Source organism: Mytilus californianus, unplaced genomic scaffold (assembly GCF_021869535.1).
Source record: "Mytilus californianus isolate M0D057914Y unplaced genomic scaffold, xbMytCali1.0.p SCAF_6, whole genome shotgun sequence".
Classification (NCBI taxonomy): Eukaryota; Metazoa; Mollusca; class Bivalvia; order Mytilida; family Mytilidae; genus Mytilus; species Mytilus californianus.
Window position 1 is genome coordinate 117771995 of NW_026262712.1, and position 27842 is coordinate 117799836.

General features: G+C 30.4%; 1 protein-coding gene across 9 annotated transcripts in view; it reads left to right on the forward strand.

Annotated features, from left to right (window-relative positions):
• LOC127704180 (osmotic avoidance abnormal protein 3-like) overlaps positions 1-25632 on the forward strand; it is a 34728-nt gene extending 9096 nt beyond the window's left edge. The window contains exons 7-22 of one of the 9 annotated variants that reach the window (XM_052208105.1): positions 30-59; positions 1926-1987; positions 2862-3021; positions 5879-5917; positions 8394-8423; positions 10236-10601; positions 13298-13326; positions 14202-14368; positions 14805-14920; positions 15323-15429; positions 15830-16091; positions 16762-16791; positions 18031-18063; positions 20011-20126; positions 20461-20548; positions 21710-25632. In XM_052208105.1, coding sequence (XP_052064065.1) covers positions 30-59; positions 1926-1987; positions 2862-3021; positions 5879-5917; positions 8394-8423; positions 10236-10601; positions 13298-13326; positions 14202-14368; positions 14805-14920; positions 15323-15429; positions 15830-16091; positions 16762-16791; positions 18031-18063; positions 20011-20126; positions 20461-20548; positions 21710-21939 — 1865 coding nt within the window. In that variant the 3' untranslated portion in view covers positions 21940-25632. Of the gene's footprint in view, positions 1-29; positions 60-1925; positions 1988-2861; positions 3022-5878; positions 5918-8393; positions 8424-10235; positions 10602-13297; positions 13327-14201; positions 14369-14804; positions 14921-15322; positions 15430-15829; positions 16092-16761; positions 16792-18030; positions 18064-18126; positions 18142-20010; positions 20127-20460; positions 20549-21709 lie in introns of all 9 variants that reach the window. The other 8 variants (XM_052208106.1, XM_052208110.1, XM_052208108.1 and 5 more) reach the window with 8 other exon arrangements.
• The last annotated feature ends 2210 nt before the right edge of the window (positions 25633-27842 follow it).

Genomic DNA, 27842 nt, shown 5'->3' on the forward strand with positions numbered 1-27842 from the left:
AAAATGTGTAAACTTTTCATTGAAACCAGATATGAATGATGACGATGATGATGACGGTGGTAAGTTCCTCATAGAAAACAATTCTGATCTTCATGCACAAATTAACATACAATGTACAGTGCATTGACATAAGTATTTATCACTTGTCATTTTCACTACATACTTCATAAGAACCACATTTTTTACCAAAATATTGTAGTAGGATGATTTCTGGCTGGATTTTTATCAACTTGGAATCACTAGGAGCTATTGTCTTAGGTTTATTTTTTTTATATCATGTCATAACTTTGTTATGAAGAGTTTTCCTATTCTGATGATTTAAGCTGAAGTGTAATTTTTTTTGTAAGGAAATTTGCTTTATTTCAACTAAAATGATAGTGTGACTAATTATCATGGGTGTTAACATGAGGGGAAAACAAAATCAATTGAAAACAAAATTATGACCAAATAAATGTTGAACTTAAAGACTATTCTTCGTCTTCCAAGACCTGGTTTGTAAAAATCCGACCACAAAAGCCTCTAAGATATTTTTTCAAATGTGTTATTAAGGAAATATGTAGCCAAAAATTGTAGGTGTCCAATATTTATGTCCATACATTTCATTATCTTGAAATTCAAACTTGTGTGTGCATGTCCTATTTTTGAATCACATGCCGTATGACTTTTCATGCACTACTTTACAAGAAGTTATGATCAATTTAATTGTATAACTAAAACATTATTTCTTTTAACTTTCAATAATTTTTATTGAGAAACTTTTAAGTACCTTACCTAGGAGTTATTAAAGAAACTTTCTTTTTGTTTAGTTTTATATTTCTCTGCTGTGTTCTAGATACTGTGGATTCTGTACTATTTATGGGTTACCAATTAACCTGGATTTCATGGGTACAGATGCACCCAAACATTAAATGTTCCAACGAAATACACATTAGCAATTTTTCTAGAGGCTTGTATGCAAACATTGACAAAAACCACAAAATCAAATATCCATGAAAATGCAATTTTTCTTGAATCCACGAAAATTAGTACCACGAAATAAACAAATCCACAGTAGTTAATACTATCATTAAAGACTGTTTAATGATTCCTATATCGATGGTCAATATTTGTGAAAAAAATAATTTTATTCTTCAGTCTTAAAGTTCAAAGTTGAAGTAATACACTGAGGATTTGATTGTAATACAAAACCTGTTAACATGTTTCAAAACCAGATAATTGATATAATTGATCAATGGACCCTGATTCTTTTGTATTTTAACATTGCACTTAATAAAAAGAAATGCACAAAAGAAATTATTAGCATCTGTTTGTTTATTATTTAAGTTTAATTTGAAGCACAATTCTGAAAATGAAATTAGAAAAGCTTTTGAAAATTAAGCTGACCCTCATTCTTTGTCGTCACTATCTGATGACATTGTTGTTAAGTTTTCTGGGTAATTCAGAATAATTTTAACATAATTCATATTTGTTACGCAGCTTAATTTTATCACTCAGCTTCTGTATTAAGATATGATTTGAAAATTGCTCTTGAACTTTATATTGCTGTGTTGTAGTGCGATTTTAAGATCTGCTGAACAACTACTTCCTGTTTGTCAATACCTTGAAATTTATTATACCCACTGAGGGTGGAGATTTTCATTACATATTAATTAGCTTCTGAATTAAGGAACTATTTGCCCCTGCACTTTATAATGTAGAATTTTAATGCGTAATAAAGTCCAGATCTGCAGGGCAGTCATTTCCTGTTAAATGATTCTTTGAATTTTAATTATACTGACTGAGCATTGAAGTTTTTGTCAATGTCTAATAATAAGTAGGGGTATACTTAACAAGAGACTACATGCAACATCTTGTGGAGTTAAGTCCCTTGTTTATACATGTTGCTGTCCCTGGAGCAATGTTTCTTTAGTGTTTCATTATTTCAGGTTCTAAACAGCAAGGACTTAATAGACAGGATTTGGAGGAGGAGAAAGAAAGAATTAGAGAGGTAGGGAAATTGTGTTAGATTGTTGTCTAACAGATACATGCCCTACATCTCAGATTGTTGTCTAACAGATACATGCCCTACATCTCAGATTGTTGTCTAACAGATACATGCCCTACATCTCATTTTGTTCATAGAAAAACATTTGAAGAAAGTTTGGTATTCTGACATCCAGTGAGAAAAAAAAAGCTTTCAAACAATAGACATTTACAATGACCATGTACTGTAAATTCAGAATTATTGTGAGGTTTCTATTAATGTAAATAATGCAACTAGGTGAGTATCGCAATGATAAGAACTTGCATTCTGATATCTTATACATACATGTATATCTGAATGCAGAGTTCCCTGAAATCACTATGATTAATTTCGCATTTTTGTATAATCTTCAAAAATCGCAATGATAAATGCATGCAATTATTTTTGAATTAACAGTATTAATTTATGCAATCACCAATTAGACAGCTATCAACCAAAGATCATAGGCAATAACAGATATTCTAATATGATGTCCTCTTTTGCTTTTGAAAACAAAGCCATGTTCTAATTCCAATAGAACATGGGCTGCACGTGATTGACGTCACAATTGAAATTGCATCAAAATGACTGCCTTTCGAATGGGTATGATAGATCTGCTTCGAAGATCAAAAGTTCTAACTTTTCCTATTAGAATGGAAATAATTCTATCATGCCATGCTCTATGCTCATTTTAACATGGGTAGGCATTATGTTTGTCAACACTCAAGATATTCACAAATATAATGTCTACCCATTAGCATAGAGCATGGCATGAAGAATTATTTCTTAAATGAAATAATTGTGAGCAGTGGGAAAATTTTTTAACATACAAAGAATAAACAATTTTTTATTCATTTAGGAATATGATGCAAGACTTGAAGAGATGAAAACAGAATATGAGAATGAGAAAGTTTCAAAGAATAAAATACAGAATGATATGGTGAGACTCCGGGCTTTCTATGACAACAAATTGTCTAATGTTGATGGACAGATTGCTGACCTTCCACCTACTGCTGCAGGTAATGGACATTACACTTATCCATATAGTATAGAATTAGTCAGTTAATCTCTTTTCATACTATATATTTGTGAAAAAGAATTGTAACATTTGAGGCATTTGTGGACAACTGTAAAATATGGGGAGTTTTATGTTGAATATGGTTTATCTGATAAAAAAAAAACATTGGACTTATGTTATTATTTTAAGGATTATTTTATGGTTCCAGAGATATGCCCATATACTCTTATATTCTGATACTAAACTAATAGGCCTAACATTGACAGAAGGCCGAAAAGGGGGATAGGGGAGGTTAGTGTGGTCGCACGATTGCCCTATTCTAGTGTCAGTGTTCTTGTGAAAGGTAATTATTTGCAGTTGTGAGACTAGACTATCCAGTAAATATTGAAGGGGCTGGAAAATATTTAATTCTATGTCATATTCAAGAAAATGATTGTTTGATATCAACAACCCAACAACTCAAGCCATCATGACAAACTTATTCTTAAGTAATTTTAATTTTGAGTTTGGAAAAGATGTGAGTGAACTCAACTGGCAAAAGAGAGAGAGTTGCGAACCACTGATTAGATTCTAATTTGGGACAGGCATATAAATGAGGCAGGATAAAACTTATTTGGTGTATAGTCAATCCTCCTATTTTCTCCATTAATTGAGGAAAAAATCATTTGATTAGTCCATGTAGTTCATTGGTTATAACAATGATGTAAATGAGGAGAATTCTTGGTAAGAAAATTATGATGAAATTAATTGGGAATATTGAATTGGTGAAATAATTGGTTTGCATTTTGTCTCTTGTTATAGTGTTTGAGTTAAGAGTGGTACATTATATTTTTTAATATATTTGTTTACCTTTAGGATATCTATGTTAAAAATTAAGTTTTGATAGTCCACATTTAAAACTTAAATGTTACAAATTCTGAATTTTAAATATATAAGTCATATGAAAAATTTATAAAATAGACAATGTTAAAGCTAGAAGCATAGAGATAATTTAGTCCTATAAAGAGCTTTATTTTTTAATATCTTAACTAAATCAATAGTTTAGTTTTGGCAAATAACGAAACATAAATGCCAATTTTATTTTTTATAATGCATGTTTTGTGATTTGAAAATTGTGATGTGCTACTTAAATGTAGATATGCTTGTTTATTTTTAAAGTGTATTTTAGATAATTATATTGTTGTTCAATATCACATATTCTTCATTACATCTTGGTTTTCTCATGTTCCATAACTGAAATCATCAGCCCTTATCTTGAGATTCCCAAATCATCATCCCATATCTTGAGATTCTTAAAAAGTACAGCATAAATCTTGAAATTTCCAAATTTTCAGCCTCTGTCTTTAGAATCCAAAATCTTCTCTTTTCTTAAGATCCAAAAACTCCAGTCCTAATTATGAGATTCCAAATCCAGCTCTTTTAAGTAAGTCTTTAGATTTCTGGATTCCTTGCCTCAAACTTGAGCCATGAAATTTCCAAATTTTCAGCCCTGATCTTGAAATTCAATGTTTTACAGATTGATTATCTTGTTTATGTTGAAATTTTTAGAGACTTGCTCTTATTTAAACATCTGAGAGTCTTTTCACAAAAAATCTCAAATATAAAAAATATATGTAAGTCTTACACAATCAGTACAACTGACGATCAATTTTAAACGTAAGATTTTTTGTGAAATGAGTCGTTGAAATCCTAAAAGTTTATGATAGGAACTTTTTTCATTGATTTTTGATAATTTGATTATATATCGACTGTTTGGTATAGATTTTGTTTCTATTCCTTTTCAACACATTAAATATTTATGGTTTTATATTATATCAATGAAATCAATTGAAAAACAATCCAATGTTTTGTGAAGTTTTTACACTCATCCAATTGTCAAGTTTCATTGAAAGAGACATACAGCAAATCATTACAATTTACATTTTAATTTATCTTTCTATATATCACAAAATTGCATGTATTGTAATGTTTAAAAAAATATGAAAGCATTTCTATGTTGCACAAATTAATTATATTACTGAAGTAGTTAATTAAAAGGGTAGAGCAGTGCAGTAGCTGCAGTCATTATTATTAGACTTAGTACTTAATCTCTAAAATAATGGATGTGTACTGCATATAATTTACAACAACTTGTTATAAGGTCCTCTGATAGTGGAAAGAAAGTTTACTTCTGATACCAAGGGAAGGCACTTTGAAATAACGTTACCACCCATAGAGGCAACTTTATAGACATTTTAAATGTGTACAACATAATATTTCATCAACCACCTATAGTGGTAAATTCAAGTTGCATTCCCTTAGTCCCATTTATGTTTTAATGGAACAGCCCTGAGATGTTGTGACATTTCTTGCATTTATTCTTTTATAAATTAAAACTTATAAGCAAATTTTATATTCAAGGGACAGGTTTCTGTAATTTTGTCCCTGCTTCAAGTGAGGGGCATACTGGTTAACCTCTGTCCATTCTTCTGTGTGTTGGTCATTCCAGGAAATTTTCATAGCACGATTTCAGGAACAATGAATCAGTCTTCGTGATATTTGGTATTCACCTTCATAAGATGCATGCCACGTGCAACTCTCATCAATTTCCTGTTTACCTGGATACTTATATATTTTACACATAATTGCCATTTATGAAATTTTTGTCACTTTTTCTCAGGAACTATGAATCAGAGCTTCCTGAAATTTGACACAAAGCTGTATGATATTTACTCATGTTGTTTTTCACTTGAGGATATACTTTTCAGCATTATCGATCCGTTTTAGAGATTGAGTAGTTTTTTTTGCTCTGTATTTTCATAATGCTTCAGAGCTTTTAATATAGTAATTGTATAATAACCAACATATATATCATGTAGTCTTAGGCGAGATAGAATGGCGAGATGAAGATGGAAACAGTGAGTTTAAAATTCTCCTTAATTATCACATTGCATGGACAAACACTGCTCAATTCTTGTCAAGAAATAAAGGATTAGTTCTCAGATAAGTCACCCCGGTTTTATCTTATTTGGAAAAAATTGTCAGTTCAATTCTTAGTTATTATACAAAATTCAGTTATTTCTGGTCATGATTTTATCATAATGCTAAAAATTTTATAGATAACATTAATTTAATTCAGTTTTTAAAGGTAATACAAATTAGGTCAAACTTAATCATGGTGACCATCAAAATTACCAATAGGTCAAACAAACTCGTTTTGTAAATGAATTTCGAACTAAATATGTAAAAAATTGTTAAAAATGTATTAAAAGGAGGTAATTAAGAATAGAGTTACATTTCACATTCAGATATTCTTTCTTGTACAGAAACAGAATTGAGCAGAAAATAGGCACAATGTTAACAGCCAATATTTCTTTACCTTCAATGATTTTTGTTAACAGAAATATTGGTTGTAGACTGAATCCTTAGCAGGTGATCTGAGAATGGTCTGGTATTAAAGTATTACGTCCAGTCACAGACAAACATATATCTCACATCACCTGTACAATTATCCCTTTCCCTTTTTGGAGTTTGGTTATTCTAGAAATAGTATCATCATTTGATATTTATTGTTGTAACAAATGTATTTTAGTCATATTTTTCTTTTGGCATATTGATATGGAAAATTATATAAGATGATCTAACATTGCCATATGGCTTTCCATTTATGATGTATTTTATAATCATGATACTATTTCACATTTCTCAAGTGTTTGACATTATATATATATACATACATACATAATTATGCTTACTTGTTTTCAGAATCTATAAAGGGAGACAATTTTTTATCTGTTATTCTTTTATTATTAAAAGATCCAAATTTGCAATCATTAAAAAGATATTTACCATGTTTTATTTCATGTAACGATCAAATGGGAAAATATTTAAGATTTCTCTGTTGGATGTCAGTCATGGGTATTTGGGACATCATAGTTCAATTTGGACACACAATTGTGATTCTCAGGTCTTACAAGATTTATTTTATTGAAGAAATACTAATGACCCAGATTATATTTGAAACCGATGTTAGACAATAAAAGTCAACAACTATAACCAGACAAAATATTACAAGGCTTTGTTCCAGCTTGTATCACAAATTTGCATGCTTGTGTTTTGCGTTATACTGATATTTGCATAAAGCTTCTTTTCATAGAATTTAAATTTATAAGCCACAAAGCAGCAAATCATAACAGTAAGAGAAATACATATACAAGACTTTACTGTTGTTTTTTTTTTTTTTGCTTTTGCACAACAAATTTTCTAATTTTGCACTTCCCAGCTTAAAACTGTGTGTGTTGATACATCTACAAGATTTGCTCCCACACAACATTAAAATTTGAGAAAATTTTAACGTAAAGGTGCTTAAATGAAATAATATTCATTTTGCTGTACGTGTTATTGTTACAGTTTTAGTCAATTCAGTACATTCATAAATAAATAAAATACCATATACATATATATAAGCAGATAAATGATTAAAAAACTATACTTCAAACCTGTATCCAAAAGCTGTTACAGTAATTGATAAGTTCACTGAAATTACAATTGTAAATCAACATTAAGATTGAACAAACAAATTTTAAATGAACTTCAAAATAGATCTTTTCTCAGAATCGTCATAAGCAAATTTATTTCAGAAGACTTTTTCAGTTTGTTTCAGTGAAGATGAGAGAGGTATTAGTAGCATCACACAACAAGAAGGTCACTCTGACCTACATTATATGCTTGACTGCAGATCTTAGACACTAAGTGACCTACATTTTAGTTAATGTCACACTGAAGTTGAATTTCACTTTCATAACAGTTTCAATTACATAAGAGCCAATTTTGGAGCAAGACAAACCTTTTGACATTAGTTAACTTATGTTTACCATTAAGTTCACTTGTCAGATAGTAGTGACTTACTGTCATATAACTTGGTGTATTTAAGTCAATCTAACATCCTTCCAAGATCTGATCTCTTTTCTTCATCATACAATGTTGAGCCTCATTTCCAAGTTCATTTGTCAGATCAAGTGACCTACTTTTCAGTCCTTTTCATACTATTTTAAAGTTAAAGTTGAGTTAAATTTCCTATTGATAACTGTTGTAGTTATTATTTAAGGTTACTGAGCCAAATTAGGGAAATAGGTGACTTTTTTATCTCAATATCTAAGTTTTTTTCTTCACTTTTTATTCTCAATAAAGAAGTTATCTCCAAAATAAAGAAGTTATCTCTAATGTCATGGACAGTAGCAATAATCTTACACTGAACCATATTCTTAAAGCACAACACTAGAAATTTATGAAATTAGAAATCGTGAGATAGAAATTTATGAAGTAAAATCTGTGACCGAATGAATTATAGTTAAAGAATAACCAATATAATGGTGGTATTTATTTTTGTTTAAGTTCTGTCCCACCCTGATCTGGAAAGCCTTGGTAAGTGTAATCTGCCGTTCTCTCTCTCTCTCTATCTCTGGTGTGATCAAAACTTCATATCACAGAAATACATAGAATTGCTTATATCCTCTTTGAATGCTGAATTTTTGTTCACAAATTAATTTATTGCATTATTTCTACTTCAGTTAGAATTGGAAAGCTAAAAATTTCACAATTTTTCGCTAGATTATTATTTGGCTGAAGCAGTTCTATGATTATTTCTTACACACACAAACATACACATCATTCATATTGCCTTTTGTTATATTTTTGAGGTTGTGGTGACCAGTTTGATTTGCATGTAATACTCCTCTCTTTGTTCAATACATGCTAACAAAGTGATTAAAAACAAGGAAATGGAATATTGTAACAAAAGACTGTTAACGTGATATGATTTTTTTTTTTTTATTAAACTCTGGACATTTAATTATACTTTCAATTTTAAAGTGTTTTGTTTGATGTTTTTTTTGTTGAAAAAAACGCAATTAAAACCTAAATTTTATGGACTTTAGAGGTAGGGAACAAAATTGGTGATGAAAATATAACAGAATAAAGAACAATGTAAATTAATAACAAGGAAGTAAATTAATAACAAGGAAGTAAATTAATAACAGGGAAGTAAATTAATAACAAGGAAGTAAATTAATAACAAGGAAGTAAATTAATAACAGGGAAGTAAATTAATAACAAGGAAGTAAATTAATTACAAAGAAGTGAATTAATTACAAAGAAGTAAATTAATTACAAAGAAGTAAATTAATTACAAGAAGTAGACAATAGTTTAATAGGCACCTGAAGATGACAAGATATGCATATTAACAGTCTTCTGCTTTGGCTGTTTTGCTTGTGTTTGAGAAATTCTTTAAAGCTTGTTTCTTTTTTGTGTGGTGAAAGGTCATATTTCCACATGAAGAGTTACAACTGGATATTTTACATCTGTTACCATAAAGGACTGGCCCCTAGTTGACTTCATAGCATTACACTTGCACATTTACATGTAATATCACCAGCTCTTCTAAAATTGGTTTTGTTTGAATATTCTTTTAGCAAACTCTATCAATAAAATGAAAGTTTTCCTTAGTTATAGAGAAGACCATCATAATACCTTTAAGATGGAGAAGATTCTCTCTACATAAAAATACCTACCGCTAGTTAAATCTACATGACATTTTTTTGTCTGAAAAAAATATTTCTATACAGTTTACCACCATATTTGAAAAAAAAAAGAAACGAGAAAGATCATCTTCAGTTTTTTTCTTCCAAGTGTATCTGTTTAAACTTAAATCTTGATCATGTTTATGGTTGAATGTGATAGTTTGCTGAAAGAATATGAAATTTGAAGGAGAAGTGTACTTCTGTAAAATCTTTAAACAAGTGTGACTATTTCTTAAGTTGGAATTATTCCATCAACCTTTCTTCTTACAATCTGTTTCACAGTGTGTTATTATATGGCTTTCCCATGGCTCTGCAACTTTATATTGGCAAAATATTTTTTAGATGTGTGGAATTAAGTTTTACATCCAAGTTCAGATCTTTTGATCATGTTGATACTACTATTTCAGAATGTTTATCTATTTGAGATTTAATTACTCAAGTTGAATTTAGAGAATAAACACAATTATTTTAAGGAAATAAAGTTCACTCTTTGCTACATTAGTATTTATGATAAATAACAATAACCTGACAATGATATGCTGTTAAATTACTTAAAACATAGGAAATTATCACTATAATTATTATATTCCATTATTAGTTGTACATGTATTTAAAGATGGAAGAAAAATATTTCCAAATGTTTACTTTTAAATTTAGAAACAGAACGAACGCAACCAGGGGGAGGAAAAGCATCACAAGCAAATGGCGAAGTTATCAGTGGAGAAGTCATTCAACCATCAAAAGATGGAACAACTACTATTAAACAAGCAGACGGCAAAGTTCTTGTCATCCCCCCAGGTGTCACTGCTGTCAAACAAGAAGATGGCACAATTGTACAGGTTCCAGAGGGGAAAACAGCTGTCAAACAGCCAGATGGCTCAGTTGTTGTGGTTCCACAGGGCACTAAGATTGTTTATAAGAATACAACGAATACAGAATATATCGTTAAGACCGAGTATGTGGAGAAAGAAGGGGAGGAACGACCATCTTCTGTGATGGGACAGGTCTTACCTGTTGGACCAGGTTAGTAGATTATAGTTGTCCTTGTATTTTATGTACTTCTAGACAACACAGACAAATTATCCTAAGAATAAAATGTCTAAAGAAAATTGTAGAGCCAAAATGGAATATATTTCTCTGCAGAATAAAATGTTTGATATATTTACTCCAATAAAACAAAGATAGCTATTAAGTTTCCTCTTTAAGTGATGGATACATTGGCACATAAGTTTTTATACGACCGCAAAAATTTTTTGCGGTCGTATATTGGTATGATGTTGGCGTCGTCATCGTCATCCGAAGACACATGGGTTTTCGCACTCTAACTTTAGTTGAAGTGAATGGATCTCTTTAAAATTTTACCATAAGGTTAAATACCACAAAAGGAAGGTTGGGATTGATTTTGGGGGTTATGGTACCAACAGTTAAGGAATTAGGGGCAAAAAAGGGGCCAAAAATAAGCATTTTTTAGTTTCCAGACAATAACTGTGGAACGGTGTATGGATCTCTCTGAAATTATACTACAAGTTTCCATACCACAAAGGGATGGTTAGGATTTGCTTTGGGGGGTTATGGCTCAAACCGTTTAGGAATTAGGGGCAAAAAAGGGGGAAAAACAAGGTTGTCCTGGTTAATGGACAAATACTTTAGTACAAAACATAATTTAAAGCAGTGTAAGGGAGATAAATCAAATACATCATTGAAATTACCTCCCTTACACTGCTTTTAAATTATGTATAAAGTAATGGTTAATGAACAATTAAGATAATTTAAAACAATGTAAGGGAGGTAATCCAAATACAACGTTTTGGTTACTTCCCTTACACTGCTTTTAAATTATGTTTAAAGAAATGCATATTCATAAAGGAAGACCAGTAAAAATATCTGCAAATGTTGCATCTTTTTTTTTTACAAAAAAATCCATATGAAAGATTTGACACTATATTTTAAATTCTATTATAAAATAGATTAAGTTAGCACTATGGTAAATTTAAATGGGTAATTATGGTTGCAAGCTCCATTGGAAATTTGAATTGAGATTATGACCATATCTTGAGGGAAAGAATTTTTTGGGGGAAAAAAAAGGGGGGGGGGGGGGTAAAAAGAAATTGTGGGGGGTCAATTTTTTCTCATTTCAGATTTCAGAAATTAAAAAGAACTATTCTTCAAATATTTTTTTTTTTCAAATTTCAAATATTGAAAAATTTTAAGAAGTAATCTTTAATTGCACAGTATGGCGCATTAGATTTGTAAAATCTTTGACCACATTTATTTATTTGTTATGCCGAATCTAACCGTGTATTTAGATTTTTTATTGTGGGTCCAGTTTTCAAATTGGTTTACATTAAGGTCCAAAGGGTCCAAAATTAAACTTTGTTTGATTTTAACAAACATTGAATATATGGGGTTCTTTGATCTGCTGAATCTAAACATGTATTTAGATTTTTGATTTTTGGCCCAGTTTTCAAGTTGGTCCAAATTGGGGTCCAAAATTAAACTTTGTTTGATTTCAACAAAAATTGAATATATCAGGGTTCTTTGATATGCTGAATCTAACCATGTATTTAGATTTTTTATTTGTTGGCCCCGCTATCAAATTGGTTCATATTGAGGTCAAAAGGGTCCAAAATTTAACTTTGTTTGATTTCATCAAAAATTGAATTATTGGGGTTCTTTGATATGCCAAATCTAACTGTGTATTTAGATTTTTAATTGTGGGTCCAGTTTTCAAATTGGTTTACATTAAGGTCCAAAGGGTCCAAAATTAAACTTAGTTTGATTTTAACAAAAATTGAATTCTTGGGGTTCTTTGATATGCTGAATCTAAACATGTGTTGAGATTTTTGATTATGGGCCCAGTTTTTAAGTTGGTCCAAGTTGGGGTCCAAAATTAAACTTTTTTTTATTCCAACAAAAATTGAATATATGGGGTTCTTTGATATGCTGAATCTTACCATTTATTTAGATTTTTTATTTGTGGGCCCCGCTATCAAATTGGTTCATATTGAGGTCAAAAGGGTCCAAAATTAAACTTTGTTTGATTTCATCAAAAATTGAATAATGGGGTTCTTTGACATTCCAAATCTAACTGTGTATTTAGATTTTTAATTTTGGGTCCCGTTTTTTAAATTGGTCTTCATTAAGGTCCAAAGGGTCCAAAATTAAACTTAGTTTGATTTTAACAAAAATTGAATTCTTGGGGTACTTTGATATGCTGAATCTAAACATGTGTTTAGATTTTTGATTATGGGCCCAGTTTTCAAGTTGGTCCAAGTTGGGGTCCAAAATTAAACTTTTGTTTGATTTCAACAAAAATTGAATATATCAGGGTTCTTTGATATGCTGAATCTAACCATGTATTTTGATTTTGGACATTGGACCATAATAGGTAAATTAAAAAAATTAAAGTTCTTAGACCACATTCTTTCTGTGTCAGAAACCTATGCTGTGTCAAATATTTAATCACAATCCAAATTCAGAGCTGTATCAAGCTTGAATGTTGTGTCCATACTTGCCCCAACTGTTCAGGGTTCGACCTCTGCGGTCGTATCAAGCTGCGGCCAGCGAAGCATTTTATTAATTTTTCTCATAATTTCTTAGGGATTTTATATTGCATGTCTATGATGTTTAAGTAATTAATTGGAAATTATTCAGAAACTTCTTGCCAAAAACAGTTGTCAAAGAAAATCTATAAACAAAAAATATCTTATTTCTTTCAGATGCAGAAGCCATGAAAATTATGACCATGGTAAGTTTAATCAATACGTTGTAAGTCATTTCTCAATTTATGCAGAGTTTTGGCATTTTTTCCCCCATCTTTCTTTAATACATGATCTTCCAACTTCCCAGAAAAATTTGATGTTACAAAGCAAATATCTTCACATCACAACTTCCCATGACGCATTTTCCCGAATGACCTCAGGTCAACCGGCGCAGTTCATTCATAAAATCCAAAATAAGAATCTCGTGTATTGCCATGTTGCTTATCACAAAAAGGACTTGATGGGACTGTAGACCCTGCCTATGTAAAGCAAATGGAAGTTGTATTGTGTATTGTGTGGAATCTGACAATTGTTTTGACTGCTAGTGTATAAAATGTTTGTTTATGGTAAAAAAAGGGGTTGCAATCAGCAGATTATTGATTTTCTGTCAAAATCAAAACATGAAACGAGTTCAAGGTTTAAAAGCCTAGTGTTGAGTGAGAAGGGAAAAAGTCAGAGAAGCACCAAAAAATAAACAAGACGGATAATGTTGAACAGTTAGAATTCGTTCACAATAACTTTTGTCAATAATGATATGTTTTCACCACAATTTTATGTTTTTTGCTAAATGTGACTACTGGGTATTAGCAGAAATCCTGCAGGGAGAAGCATCACTTTTAGCAGGAAGACTAGCCTTCCAGGTCAATAAATATAAGAGTCGAATGCACCTACCACAGGGAGGGTTGGTATTTACAACCTTAGTGTTGACAGGCTTTTGATTACTGTAGATGAACTGCTTAGAGCACTTGAATACTGAGGCCCCTTGAAAATGGACTATTGCCTATTACTAAGATTTATTTCGACTTTAATTCTCTATATTTTATTAGTGTTGTTGTGTTACATGCAATATTTTGGTTTATAGAATCAGCACATAGAGCCTGGAGGAGAGGAGGAGGAAGTTACTGCTGTCATGATAGATGGTGTACCCATGTTAGAACATGATGAAGGTCTGGTGGCACCTAGTTCTTCTCCTACTCAAACAAACATGCAGGACCAACTTAAAAACCAACAGGAAGAGGCTTTAAAAAGGTAAGGAATGATAAGGGTATAACAGTCTTAAAATTAAAAGATGATGCGGGTCTGATGAACCATATTTTCTCTCCAACTGAAATGGATATGAAGTGACAACAAAAACAGAGACAATAAGAGGTTTCAAAGTGGTGAAAAGATACTTACTCTGTAACTTTAATGGGATATTCAATTGCATACAAAAAACAGGAGTGAGATTAACATGATTAAGTGAGGAATTGTTAACATTAATGTAGTAGATCATCACAAGCAGTCCTGCATACTTATATAGCTATAGAAAAACATTATTCAAGAATGGATATACCGGGGGTAATGTGTTTTAAGAAATGTTTGTATTGGAAGGATGGTTGGCTAGGAATGTTACAATGCTATTCTATTAACACTTTAGTTGATGAGCTATTTTAATCATAATAATATATATATCTAATTACTGCAGATTACAAGAGTTGGAAAGACAGATGGTAGGAGGTGAACAGAGTGATAATGCAGAAATGAAAGAAAGAAGAAAAAATAGACAGTTGATTGCAGATGAAAGGAAGGAACGCCTAATGGGTAATTATTTGAACAGATATACTCTTTTATTAGGTTTATTAAGATATCACACTTTAATGTCTGGTCTCAATTTTTTTTTGTATCATATACATGTAGTTTGGTCCATTTCTTGGGTTATATATTGAGCTAGGACTATTTATCAATAAAACTTTAATTTGATATCAGTGATATGCAACATTACTTTCATTCCAATAAACTACAGTTCAGCCACTATGACCTTCTTTCATACTTGAATGATTTAGGTTATGTTTTATATGTAACTTTAATTTTCTCAGATACATGTTATTTATATTAATTATATTTGTGCAATCCTCTTTCAATTTAATAATCTTTGTATAATGTAAATCTAATGCTTGAGTGACTTGTTATTTGTGGTACTGATATATTTGTTTTTGTCAACAGAGGCCATAGCTAACATGGATGATGACTTTATCATGTTGGAGATTTATGATGATACTCAGGCAGAGTTACAAGCTAAAAATAAAGTTTTAGAGAAAGAAAAAGATAAGGTATAATAAATATGGATTACATTTGATTTGATGTGTACAGTATAACACAGTATAACTGGGATATGTTCATTAACATATTTATTAAGAATTTATGTGAAAACAACAGTAGTAAATCAACAGTTATATTATCTATAAAACAATGAAATGAGATTTAGGATGTAAATATTCGAAACTAAAATTCCTCATAAATCTTGAACATGTACAAGCCATTAGAAAAAAGAAATATGAATAAAATCTTGTATCACTGTCATTATAACCTTCGTAACTTATGTTAAAGTATAGCTTGAAACTGGTTTGTTTTTATTTTCTATATTCCATTTGTCAAATATTTATTATTCCAAGTATACAAATTTATATTTCAAAATTGAGAAATTAACATTTATAATCATTTCATATGTAGATTGAATCATTGGAAAGAGACATAATAGACATACAGTCTGAGTTCCAATTTGAAAGAATAGATTATCTTGATACAGTCCGCAAACAAGAAAGACAACTCTTGCTATTGGAAGGATTGTTAGAAAAAATGCATCCTTGTTTGAGGAGGGATTGTAATTATGCAAATATTGATAGAGTAAAGAAGGAGTGTAAATGGGATGAAGAAAATGGGCGTTGGATATTTCCCAGGATGCAGATTAATAATACAGCACTTCCTGTTGCAGGTAATTATCTCCTTATTTTGAATTTCTGGAACACATAGGTAATCATCAGTATTCCAAACATTAATATGCATTCCTTAAATTTTCAATATGACATATCATTATCCTGAGTCACATGCTAATTATTGACATATAATACAAAAACTATTCATTTATATGTAGAAATGAAAATGTATCACAAGCAATCACTCCATACATAACCTTTATAATCACAAGAGCAGCTATGTTGCACACAATAACATTGAATAACAGAAAAAAATGAGAAAAAAGAACATCAATTATTCATTAACATTCTTTAATTAAAGAGCAAATAGTAACCCGAATAATTCAGTCCCTCCCCGTGATCGACTCTCCCACTCGAGAGGGCCTGAACTCTTTATACGATAAAAACGCGTCACGAATCCAGGATTTTGATTGGTGCCCTCTGTGAGAGAGAGCCAATCAGCTAATAGCTAAATGTTATCGAGATAGGTAAATCCCGAGCTAATTCTGAATGATTTTTTGACGATTTTTCATTGACTAGGCCTTCAGGCGTTAATGTAGCCATCGTAGAGCAGTGGAATATAACGACTGAATTATTCGGGTTAAGCAAATAGATGAAAAAAAAATATATGCTGGATGTTTTCTATAAAAGTGTTTTATGTTTTTAAAGATGAATTGATTTCATTAATAGGAAATAGCAATAGTGTAATGGATAGAAGAGGTAAACTACATAACTTTTATACTGCTTGTAGTTATAAAAACTTTTACTTTCAAATACATGGGTTTAATCAATTTTCTGTAAATTACAGCTAACGTACAAACAATCTTGAAATAATTTATTTTCTAAGTGCTTGAAGTTTCCAAAATTATTCATCTGCCATTTATATGGATGGATTTGATATGCACCAATTGAAAATGACCAATATATCAACTGCACCAATTAATGTCTTTCATTTGTGTTATATAAAGAAAATAATTCTTCAAGTACTTTTTTTAAAATTACTTTATAGGGATAAAAATAAGCATGAGACGAAAAAAAACTAAAAGTTTTAAGGCTATATTATATATTTGATTAACATGAAATCCAGATTGTCTATACTGACTTACTGTATGCTTGATAGTTTTCCTTAACACATAAGAATTGGCTGTCAAGTGATTTTAATACAGGGTCCTATACATGTCAGCCTCATATTTTCTTATTAACTGAAAAATATGATTGTGAATGGTTTGTAAAAGTCAAAGTTTAGTTCAAAAGTATTAAACAGTTGAATGAAAGTAAAAGTTTTTATATCAAGTAGTATATGCTGGTGTTGTTGCTAGATATGGCTTCCCATTACAAGCTAACATTGTAATAAGTTGATTTATATTAAAACATAGGTTAAAGATCTAGCTCCTTTATTCAGGTTCAAGGCTAACACCCAGGCCATCGGGAAAAGTTTATGTACTAGGTGTGAGAGATTTAATACAAATTTGGCATAATTTTTGTGATTTATTACCTCCAAATCAGTCATAACACTTTTGTTCCGGTGCATTCTGGTTTGATAGTTCAAATGATGAATTATTGTTTTGTAGGAGTTCACAGTTTTATTATGATAAATCATTGTGTAAACATTTAATTAACTATTGTAAAGTTTATGTAAAAAAGTATGTTTCTGCGTTGATAATTTTAGGCCCAACAAGTGTGATTATCTTTTACCTAACCCAAAATTATAAAAAATCAGCATATTCTAACCTAAGTATATGTCTTATATTGTACTGGTATTTAATAACTTCTCATGTTCTCTTACATCACCTTAACCTGGTACCTAGATTTTTCCTCAGCCCATCATTAACAGTGAAATAGTCTGGATTTTTCCCTGCAACTGGCCTAATAAAATGGTTAAAAGATTAATAACAAGTTTTCAGTCTACTATAGATATTAATCTGATGTTAGTATATGTTTTATATGTTAATTTGTTAGATACTGAGTTCAGATCTGGATTAGAACAACAAGGTATACAGTTGACAAATTTTTTTGTTTTCTGTTTTATCTAAGCATGTTTATTTCTGTTTTCAGGAATGCCTGAGCAAGGTCAATTTCAATTTTCTTATTTGCTATAAATATCTGTATATTGTCTAGCATTTATTTATAATCATTACTTATCATGGGTATTCTTGGGTATATATGTATATACAAGTGTGTTTACGATTTTCTCTTGCACTGATCTATTACTTTTGCATTTATATAGTTTTGAAAGGGAGAGCATTTGTTTACTAAACAATTTTTTTTTAGAACTGAAAATATTCATCAAGAAATAACTTTTGGACTAATGTGATAACTGAATGCAAACAGGTTTTTGGTGGGGTTTGCTTCGCTCAGTCTTTATAAGTCCCCTACCGACGAAGTCAAAGGGGACTTTAGGTTTGCACTCCATCCGTCTGTCTGTTCATCCGTCAGTCCGGCAAATCAGTTTTCCAAACTTTATGCTTGAAGATATTGATTTGATATTTGGTGTATTGTTTTATCATGACAAATTACAGATCAAATTCAAATTTTGTTCCGGTCTGATGATTTTGTGCAGAGTTATGGTCCTTGGACTTCGAAAATTCACTTAAATAATCAGTTTTCCACACTTTTTTTGTCATGCTTGAAGATATTGACTTGATTTTTGTTATATAGTTTACACCATGACAAGTTATAGATCAAGTTAGCATTTTGTTCCAGTACAATGAATTTTTAACCGGTAGGGGACTATGTATTGCCATGCAATACTCTCAGAATGCTTGTTTTTCTATGTAGTGTTTTGTGGACTTTTTCATCTTTTCCCCAGTTTTTTGCCAAAGGTGCTGTCATTTTGATTGTTTTGAATGATCCCTTGGTATCTTCTGCCTCTTTTTATAAAGAAGTACTCATGGGTTACAGTTACAGTAGCATCTGTGAATATGAACATAGGGAGATATGGTATAATTGTTAATGAGACAACTCTCCACAAGAGACCCCAACAAAAAGGATGATGATTTAAATATCTATAGGTTGTTTTACTACCTTCAACAATGAGAAAACCTATGCTGTATAGTAAGCTATAAAAGTCCCCAGAGTCACAAAATGTAAAAATAATTCAAAAGAAATCAATGTTCTGATTTTTGCTAAAAACAACATAGGCGGATCCAGGGGGGGGAGGCTTTTGTTGGAAAAATTTGGTTGATTATATATGGAATCACTGAAGCATGACTGGAGTGGGGCCCCCCTTAGGTCAGTCAGCAGGCCCCCCCCCCCCCCCTTATGAAAAGTTCTGGATCTGCCACTGAACAATAAACAAAAAAATATGGCAGACAGCAACAAATGACTACAACTAGTAAGAGGTTCCTACTTGGGACATGCACATTATTTCAGTTTGTAAAATAAACCAGATTTTCTCTAACACTTGAATATCAATAAGTACACATACAATGGATGTAGTGTACAGACATCATAAACAATCTACTAATATTATTTATAAAAATAAATTGTATAAAACTAACACTTTACTGTACATGGAAATATATCTTGTAGAATTTTCTCTCACACTTCCTGTTTATATTAAATGATATTTTCTATTAACCAGTTACCTGACTATTGGAAACAGTAGCATTTCATGAAAGTAATTTAATTTTTAGTACATTATATGTTTCAAAACTGTTTCTGTTAGCAAATTCAGATTTTAAAAAAAAATTATTTTTGAAAATATAAGAGTTGTGAGATGGTTTTACGCAGCAGTAAGTGCATTTTTTGAAAATAATCCATACAATTTTTCTATCAAAAATTGTTCAGTCTTAAATATCTAATTAATTACTGTAAATTTTATAGGTATGGATGAATTAACATGTGTAAAACCTTGAATACTTAAGCTTTGAAATAAAGTTCATTCCATCATAAGTTATTGAGATTTTTACTGTATAAATAAAATTCATTGTTCTACAGAGGGTGTAATGCCAGGAGGAAGGGTTAGTAGCAATCCACATGGCAGACCACGACCTGTATTAAATGGTGAGGTCAATGCTAGTATCTATGACAACGAAGACGATAGATATGCACAGGTCAGTTAATTTCATTATATGATAAAATTGAGAATGGAAATGGGGAATGATACTGTTTTGTGTTTTACTATTGATCCTTTATACAAAAAAACATAGAAAAGATATACACATCTATAATAAGTGTTATGTTGTCTACATGGCACTTTTCTATTCTAAAGGTAGAATTTTTCCTAATCAACACAAAAACATCTGTTTTTTGCCAATCTTTAATTCTGAAATCCAAAACTGACTTTAATAGCACCCAGTAACATAGAAATACCTTTGTGATTGCAGATACCCTAATAATCCCTTACATTTTTATTCAAAATTTAGCTTGAATATGAATATTTTCCAGAGTTTATACAACAAGCATGATTCTTCATCAGACTATTTTGAGAACAAGAGAGTGAAAAAATATCTGAACCAGCCAATCAGCCGAACAAGTGAGTAATAAAATATCTGAACCAGCCAATCAGCTGAACAAGTGAGTAATAAAATATCTGAACCAGCCAATCAGCCGAACAAGTGAGTAATAAAGCATGGATGGCAGTCAAAGTTTTAAACATCTGGATTAAAATTATTTATTTATAACAGGCTTATTAATTGCTGGTAAAGTTTAAGATATCAAATAATCAGTATATATATTATTGTGAGAAATATTCTATCTATTCGACAAGTCCATGTCGTTAAAACACTAAATCCCTGGGATGTGTTTTAGTTGATTTTAGTCTCTGATGCATGATTTTTTATTATTAATTGTTTTTGGCTTTTAACTAGCTTTCAGTAATTGCGAGTACTCTCAAATCGTACTTTCATGTTAATTTGACCTGTTGATACAATTTGTAATGCATTTTTGTTACTTAATGTTTACTTATTTAGTGTTATATATCGTCTCACTATTTTTAATATATACCACATTTGATAAGTGTTTGGTATGACAATAAATTTTCACTTCTGTTGTCATACTATGAACAACAAAATTATTTATTTTGTAAAAAATATTTCCAACTCCATGTATACCTTACAACAAAATTATTTTTATTTACCTGTGTACGTTATTTTATTTGGCAGCATTTTGTCCAAGGTTTCCGATATTGTTTGACTTGGATGGAGAGTTGTTTCATTGGCACTCATACCACATCTTCTTATATCTATTGTTGATATGGCCAGTACATCATTGCTCACTGTATGTTAGTTTTCTGTGCCAGGTGTATTACTTTTGGTTTCTTATTAGTAATGCTTCATACCATTAATTTAATACAAAGGTAACCTCTCATAATGAAAACATGAGATAGTGGTTTCCTGCATGTGATCAAAAGTTTAGACAGCTGTCTATTGACCATGTATAACTTGTAGTAACTAAATCAGCAGAAAAATAAGATGCTTAAATTCCATTATTATACCACATAGCAGATTGTAAATTTTTTCAGAAGTTTAACTTGTATGAATCGACACCTAATCTGAAAGTAATCTGTAGTCCTGTACAAGATAAAATTTCAATATTCTAAAACCTTCATTGCCACTGAACATTAAGCAAGCAACAATCCATCAATATGATACCTTCATTCCATTCATTTAGAAACAATCATTGCTTATAATTGTAGATATGTCTGAAGTTAAACATAGTATTCAGAAGACGGCTCCGATGCCAGCGTCTAATGGTTTTGGTAAGCACGATCAGATGAGCAGTGGATTACGTGCTGCTGCTGTCCACGGTCAACTCATCAGTCAAGAGAACGACCCATTGGTCCGTAAACCTACACGTCTGGAAACGTTACAACCTATTGGTGGCAAGAAAGGAAAGAAGAAAAGGAACGAACTACAACCTTTATGATTACAACTTAAGTAGACACAAACTGGGTACTGTTGCAATCAACCAAACAATTTATTATTGGATCCATTGTTACCAGCATAATACTAACAGTAGTAAATAATCCTATATGATTAATACATAAAAATCAGTTATTGCAAATTATTACTGTTGGTGTTAACAATATTTGTTTAGAGAAATTGCATGAAACAATTGTACAATATGATTTTTAAAAAACAATTTTTATGGATTTGAATCCTCTTGTAAAAAGACCAGATTGAAATTTTCATGGAATAGCACTTGAATTTAACTATTTTCTAATTATCCCATACAGTACAGCACTTTATCTCTGAAATGATGATTTATAAACAAATTTTGATTAATTTAGCATTGAAAAGAGATGAAAATTATTATATTGATTTTCAAATGCAATCATTGGATGTGCAATCAAACTTTGTAAGAATTTGTAGAAACTTATATTTCATTTTTCGTACAATGCCATCTTTGTTTGAATAATTAAGGCAGTTTTTATCCATGTCAGTTTGGTATAATCTGTAATTGAAACTGAAAATCCATTACATAGACATCGGATATTTAAAAAATAAAAAAAATATTGATAGTTTAAAATGTTTATGAAACTTGATTGATTATTTTTAGGTATTTTATCAAATATTAATGTTTTAATGTTTATGAAATATCATTGGTATTTTTCAAATGCTGGTTAAATATCTTTAATATATTTCAGATTTTGGTGAAAATATCTTAACCTTTTCATGATATGGCTAATTTATCTGAATAATTCAGTGTAAAAAAAAAATGAAAAAAAAATTGAAGTGAAAGTTTCTCTGTTGATAATAAATGTCTTTAAAGAATCCATTCCTGGTATAAGCAAATATTGATGTAGGTAAATTGTGTCTTCACTAGTGTACTGCAAATTTGTATTTTGTTTTTTTTTAGTGATATCTTCATTTTGCAACATATTCCTTAAATTTTGCAAGCAGCAAGTGCTTCTGTGATAAAAGTTGTTTCATATCATAAAAATGTAGTTTGAGACATTCCATTAATGTAAAAATATTGTTTGAGACATTCCATTATTAAATGTAAAAATATTGTTTGAGACATTCCATTATTAAATGTAAAAAATAATGTTTTGAGACATTCGGTAGAAAGCATTTGAAGTGCTTGTGTGACAATATAATCATTCATATTTTTATTTCTACTAATATTACTTGCAATATTAATGTGATATTTACATAAAATTTTCTTTTTGAAAATTTAAAATCGTAAAGCAAATAATCATTGAAATAAGAAAAAAAGATGGGCTGATATCAATGTTATCACATGCAATATCATACCTCTGATTGTATCATTCAGAGGTGACAAGTGTTGGGCTGATATCAATGTTATCACATGCAATATCATGCTTCTGATTGTATCATTCAGAAGAAACAACTGTTGGGCTCATATCAATGTTCTAATATGGAGAGTGATGTGTATTTAATATAAAAAAAAAATTGTATGAAGCTTTGAAACAAGAAGAATAAGGTTTTCTTCAATATTTTTATGCCAATTACAAAAAATTTGATATTTCCAAACATTTGTCTTATATTGTTGTTATACTGCATCTATAAATAACTGTAATCATAGCCATCTAACTGTGAACAAAAAAAAAAAACTTTATTCCATCCCTAAATAAGCCCCTGATTGTGAAGGAAAGTGATTGACATCGTACCAGTATTTACTATATTTAGGAAATAAAAGGTTAGAGGGTCTGTCCAAGCTGCAGCATAAATTGAAATCCATATGACATTTTAATCTTTTATAGACTTCTGGTATTATAGGACAGCAAAGCTGCAGCATAAAATGAAATCCATATGACATTTTAACCTTTAATAGACTTTTGGTATTATAGGTCAGCTAGTCAGATACAGTTCAGCTCAGTATTGTATATAATCTTTATGTCTTTCACAACAGAAATTTTACAGCAGATTATGAGGGTTCTAGAAATATTTTTAATTATACTTAGTTTTTATTTTTGTACTTACATCAACAGTTAAGTAGCATGCTACTTTATATAGATATCAGGTTATAAGAATCTCAGAGGCCTTATTAAAACTGCTGCTAACCAGTTACAAATATTTGGTTGATATATTGTATAGAAACTTACTAGATCCTTAGGAATATTAAACCAGTTAAATCTGTAATAATGTCAAAGGTACTTTTAAACATTTAATATCTGAATGATACACATGTGAATGGTTTGCAGTAGTTTTTTCCATGCCTCTTTAACTTTAGGGTAGCTTATAATTAGTATACATTTTTACAGAAAATGAGCAGGCCTCTTCCACTAGTCAGTGTTGATAAGTATTTTAGTCCATATCTGTCACAGAGTATTAATTATACATTGTTAACTTTTTTATATTTATCCAACACATTCCGTCCCACTATATTTGACTAATATCTATTTTATCATCCCGTCCTAGGTGTGGATATTGTTGATTTATGCCATATCACTTTGTTGTTTATTTGTATATATATCCGTCCATGGATGAGTTTTTTAAACATATATATATATTTATTCTTGTTATTACTCTTGTTGAAGTGTGTAATATCTATACAATGAATGTGATTTAAAATCTATAATGACTATCTTGGAAGCAGCAAGTCTAAAAGCTGTTCCAGAAATGAATTGTATGGGGGGTCGGAAGGCACTTCCATTAAAAATGTGGTTGGTAGTGGTTATTTTAGAAAGAAAGATTGAACAATTATCAATTATAGGAAATAATCAATTAAAATTTATGCATTGCAGGTAAATTAATAAGTGTCTTCCATCCCCAACCCCCCATTTATTTCTGGAACAGCCATAAGATAATTAATATTTTTCATTGTCCTGGTTTCTGTTTAAGCATAATTTATATTAAAAGCAAATGTATTGTGTGGTTAAAGTATTGTGTGATGTTTTTCTTTCCAAAATCATGAATTTCTATCATTAATAACAATGCAATTTAACCTTAGAAGAATTAAATAAACTTAAAAAAAAACATTTGGGGATCTTATTATTATTATAATTTTTTCTAAATATAGACATTACTGTTAAATTCTAAAAGTTAAAATTCTTGCAATTGAACCACAAAAAAATGATTGAGTTATATTTCTGACTTGTATCACACAGACTTGACATGTAATGCATATTTGAAATTTAAAGACAATTCCTAAACTATTGAAATATTGTTATTAAAATGCTATGAATCCTTTATATATGTGATATATCCATGATCGTTATTGAAATGTTTTTTTAAAATATTTTTGAACAAGGTTTCATTTCTAACAATCATTCCACTTTCCACGAACATTTGCCACTTTTGCCAATTAAGCATAATACATTTTAGATTAAAAATGAAACAAACTAACTTGCAATTATTGATAAATCGTTAGACAAAATGTCTGCAGTTTAACCTTGTTGTCATAATGTACAGATAAAAAATGTACTAAATGTTTTATTTGGTCTTTAGATACACTAGTTACTAAATATTATAAATGTAATGGTTTATAACTTGGTTTAACTGTAAGATTTTATGACATGATTAAGCATCGTAGGGGAATATTGGAGACACTGTTATGTAAACAGGATGTATTTTTATGATCTGTGATAAGATTGTAGGACAATCTAGTGTAACTGTACTATTTGTTGATCAATAAATCACAATTGTTGTTTTATACTTGTTTTTGTTTTATATATTCCTGTGAATAAAGTTACTGAAGAAGATACAGGCTAAGGTATTACGTTCTCTAAGTGGCAGTGACCGCTCCAGTCATGCTTCAGTGATTCCCTATAATCGACCAAATTTTTCCCACAAAAGGGGGGCCCAGGCCCCCCCCCCTGGATCCGCCTATGGTAATTCATTGTAAGTTCAACATGATATCTACATGTTTTTCTGCCCTACCTCTTGCAATCACCCCCCAAAAAATAATTGGCTTCTGCCTACAAGAGAAGAAGGCTTTATGTCTTGGTGTGTGTTTCTGTCGAATATTCCTTCAGCCTGTTTATCCGTCCTTCCATCCGATATCAGGTTAAGGTTTTTGTTTAGGGAAGTTTACCAGGAAATTAAGATCACTTAAAATTAAGTTCTTTTTTTATTTAAGCTTTTTAAAGTCATATTACAGTTTTTACTCCAAATTCCCAGTCACTGATCATAATAATGTCATAGTGTGAAACCAGTCCATTTAGGGTTAAAGTTTTTGGATAAGGTAGGTTAACACAAAGTTGTGGTCAATTAGTGCATCTTATAACTAATTAAATATATGCCAAACAATGGTTTGGCCCTGATTTCACAGTACGCAAAACATGGAAATATGATAATGTGAGTTGAACATAGTATCTTATGGACACATATTCTTGTTCAGTCACTGCTTCAGTTACTGACATGCCAGCTCCAGACCTCAATTAAACTGATTGAAAGATTATGTCTTCATCATATGAAAATAAAGTACAATCCCTCCCTTTAGGGGTTTAGTATCATACCATCAAAAAATATATGAGAAGAACATAACCCGTGTCATGCCAACAACTGGTTTTAGAATAAATGTGTGTAATTCCGATGCAAAGACCCTATAAGTGAATCAATATTAAAGCCAAAATATGCAATCTTTAATGACCTGACAACAGTATCGTAACTATATCCTTTTCGATTAAGTCTGTTTAAAGGTTTGGTTAGCTTTTGAGGTGAATGCCGACATTTTTGTGCTTTGTAAAGAATATTACCATAAAATATTGGATGTGAAATACCTGAACGTATAAGATGGCTGCATGTTGATTTATATTTACGAATGATGTCCTTGTAGCGATGATAAAATTTAGTAAATGTTTTTACTAGTTTGTGATATCGAAAACCCTGGTGTAATAATTTTTCAGTAATACAGAGATTTCTTTCGTTGAAATCAAATACGTTTTTACATACAGGTCCAATTGACATAGTTCTTTTGTTTGTTGTTACTAAAAAATGACCTAAAAGAGTTTGAACATATATATTCACATTCCAACTTTTTAAATGCCCATTTAATCAGGTGTGTGAATTTTTTCTTAATAAGATTATGAGGTTACGTGGTATATAGGGTAGAAAAATCAAAACTTTGAACAGATTCGAAATCACCAATATAAGCATGCAATTTATCTGATAATCAACTACTTCCAACGAATTTTTGACACTCCAAAAAACAAGGAATTGTTTGAATCTGGAATAATTTTGAATTCTGGAAAATTAATAAGAAAAGTATGATGAAAACTAACCTAACTAAATAGTTGTTGTCTCTTTGACACATTCCCCATTTCCATTCATAATTTTATTAGCCATGCATGCATGTCTAAGGTTAATTTTACTTTCACTGATATTTCAGTAAGAACTAACTAACCCCCCTTAGCCATGTGCACATGGCTAAGTCTATTTAGTTGGGTTAGTTTTTCATCATACATTTCTTATCAATTTTCCAGAATTCAAAATTATTCCAGATTCAAATAATTCCTTGTTCGGCCACTTCATTCATAATTTCTTCCTAAATTTGTTGATGCTTTTACTGCAAATAAGAGTGCACTGACATATAATTTTTCTGGCTTAATATTTGTAATTTTAGTAAACATCTTTCTATATAAAACAACTAAAACTGTTATTTGTTATTTTAAAACTCTCTAGAAACCTTCCTTAAGCAGTTACTTTTTTAAGATCTTTTAGGTTATTTATTGTATTATATTGTATTTCTTTTAAAATCTCTTTGGTTGATCATTGTATATTGTATTTCTTTTAAGATCTCTTAGGTTGTTCATTGAATATTGTATTGAATTGAATTAATGAAATAGTAATAAATACAAATATTATTAAATATGAATAAATAAAAAGTATTTAAAATGAAGAAACTATTTAGAAGAATAGCAT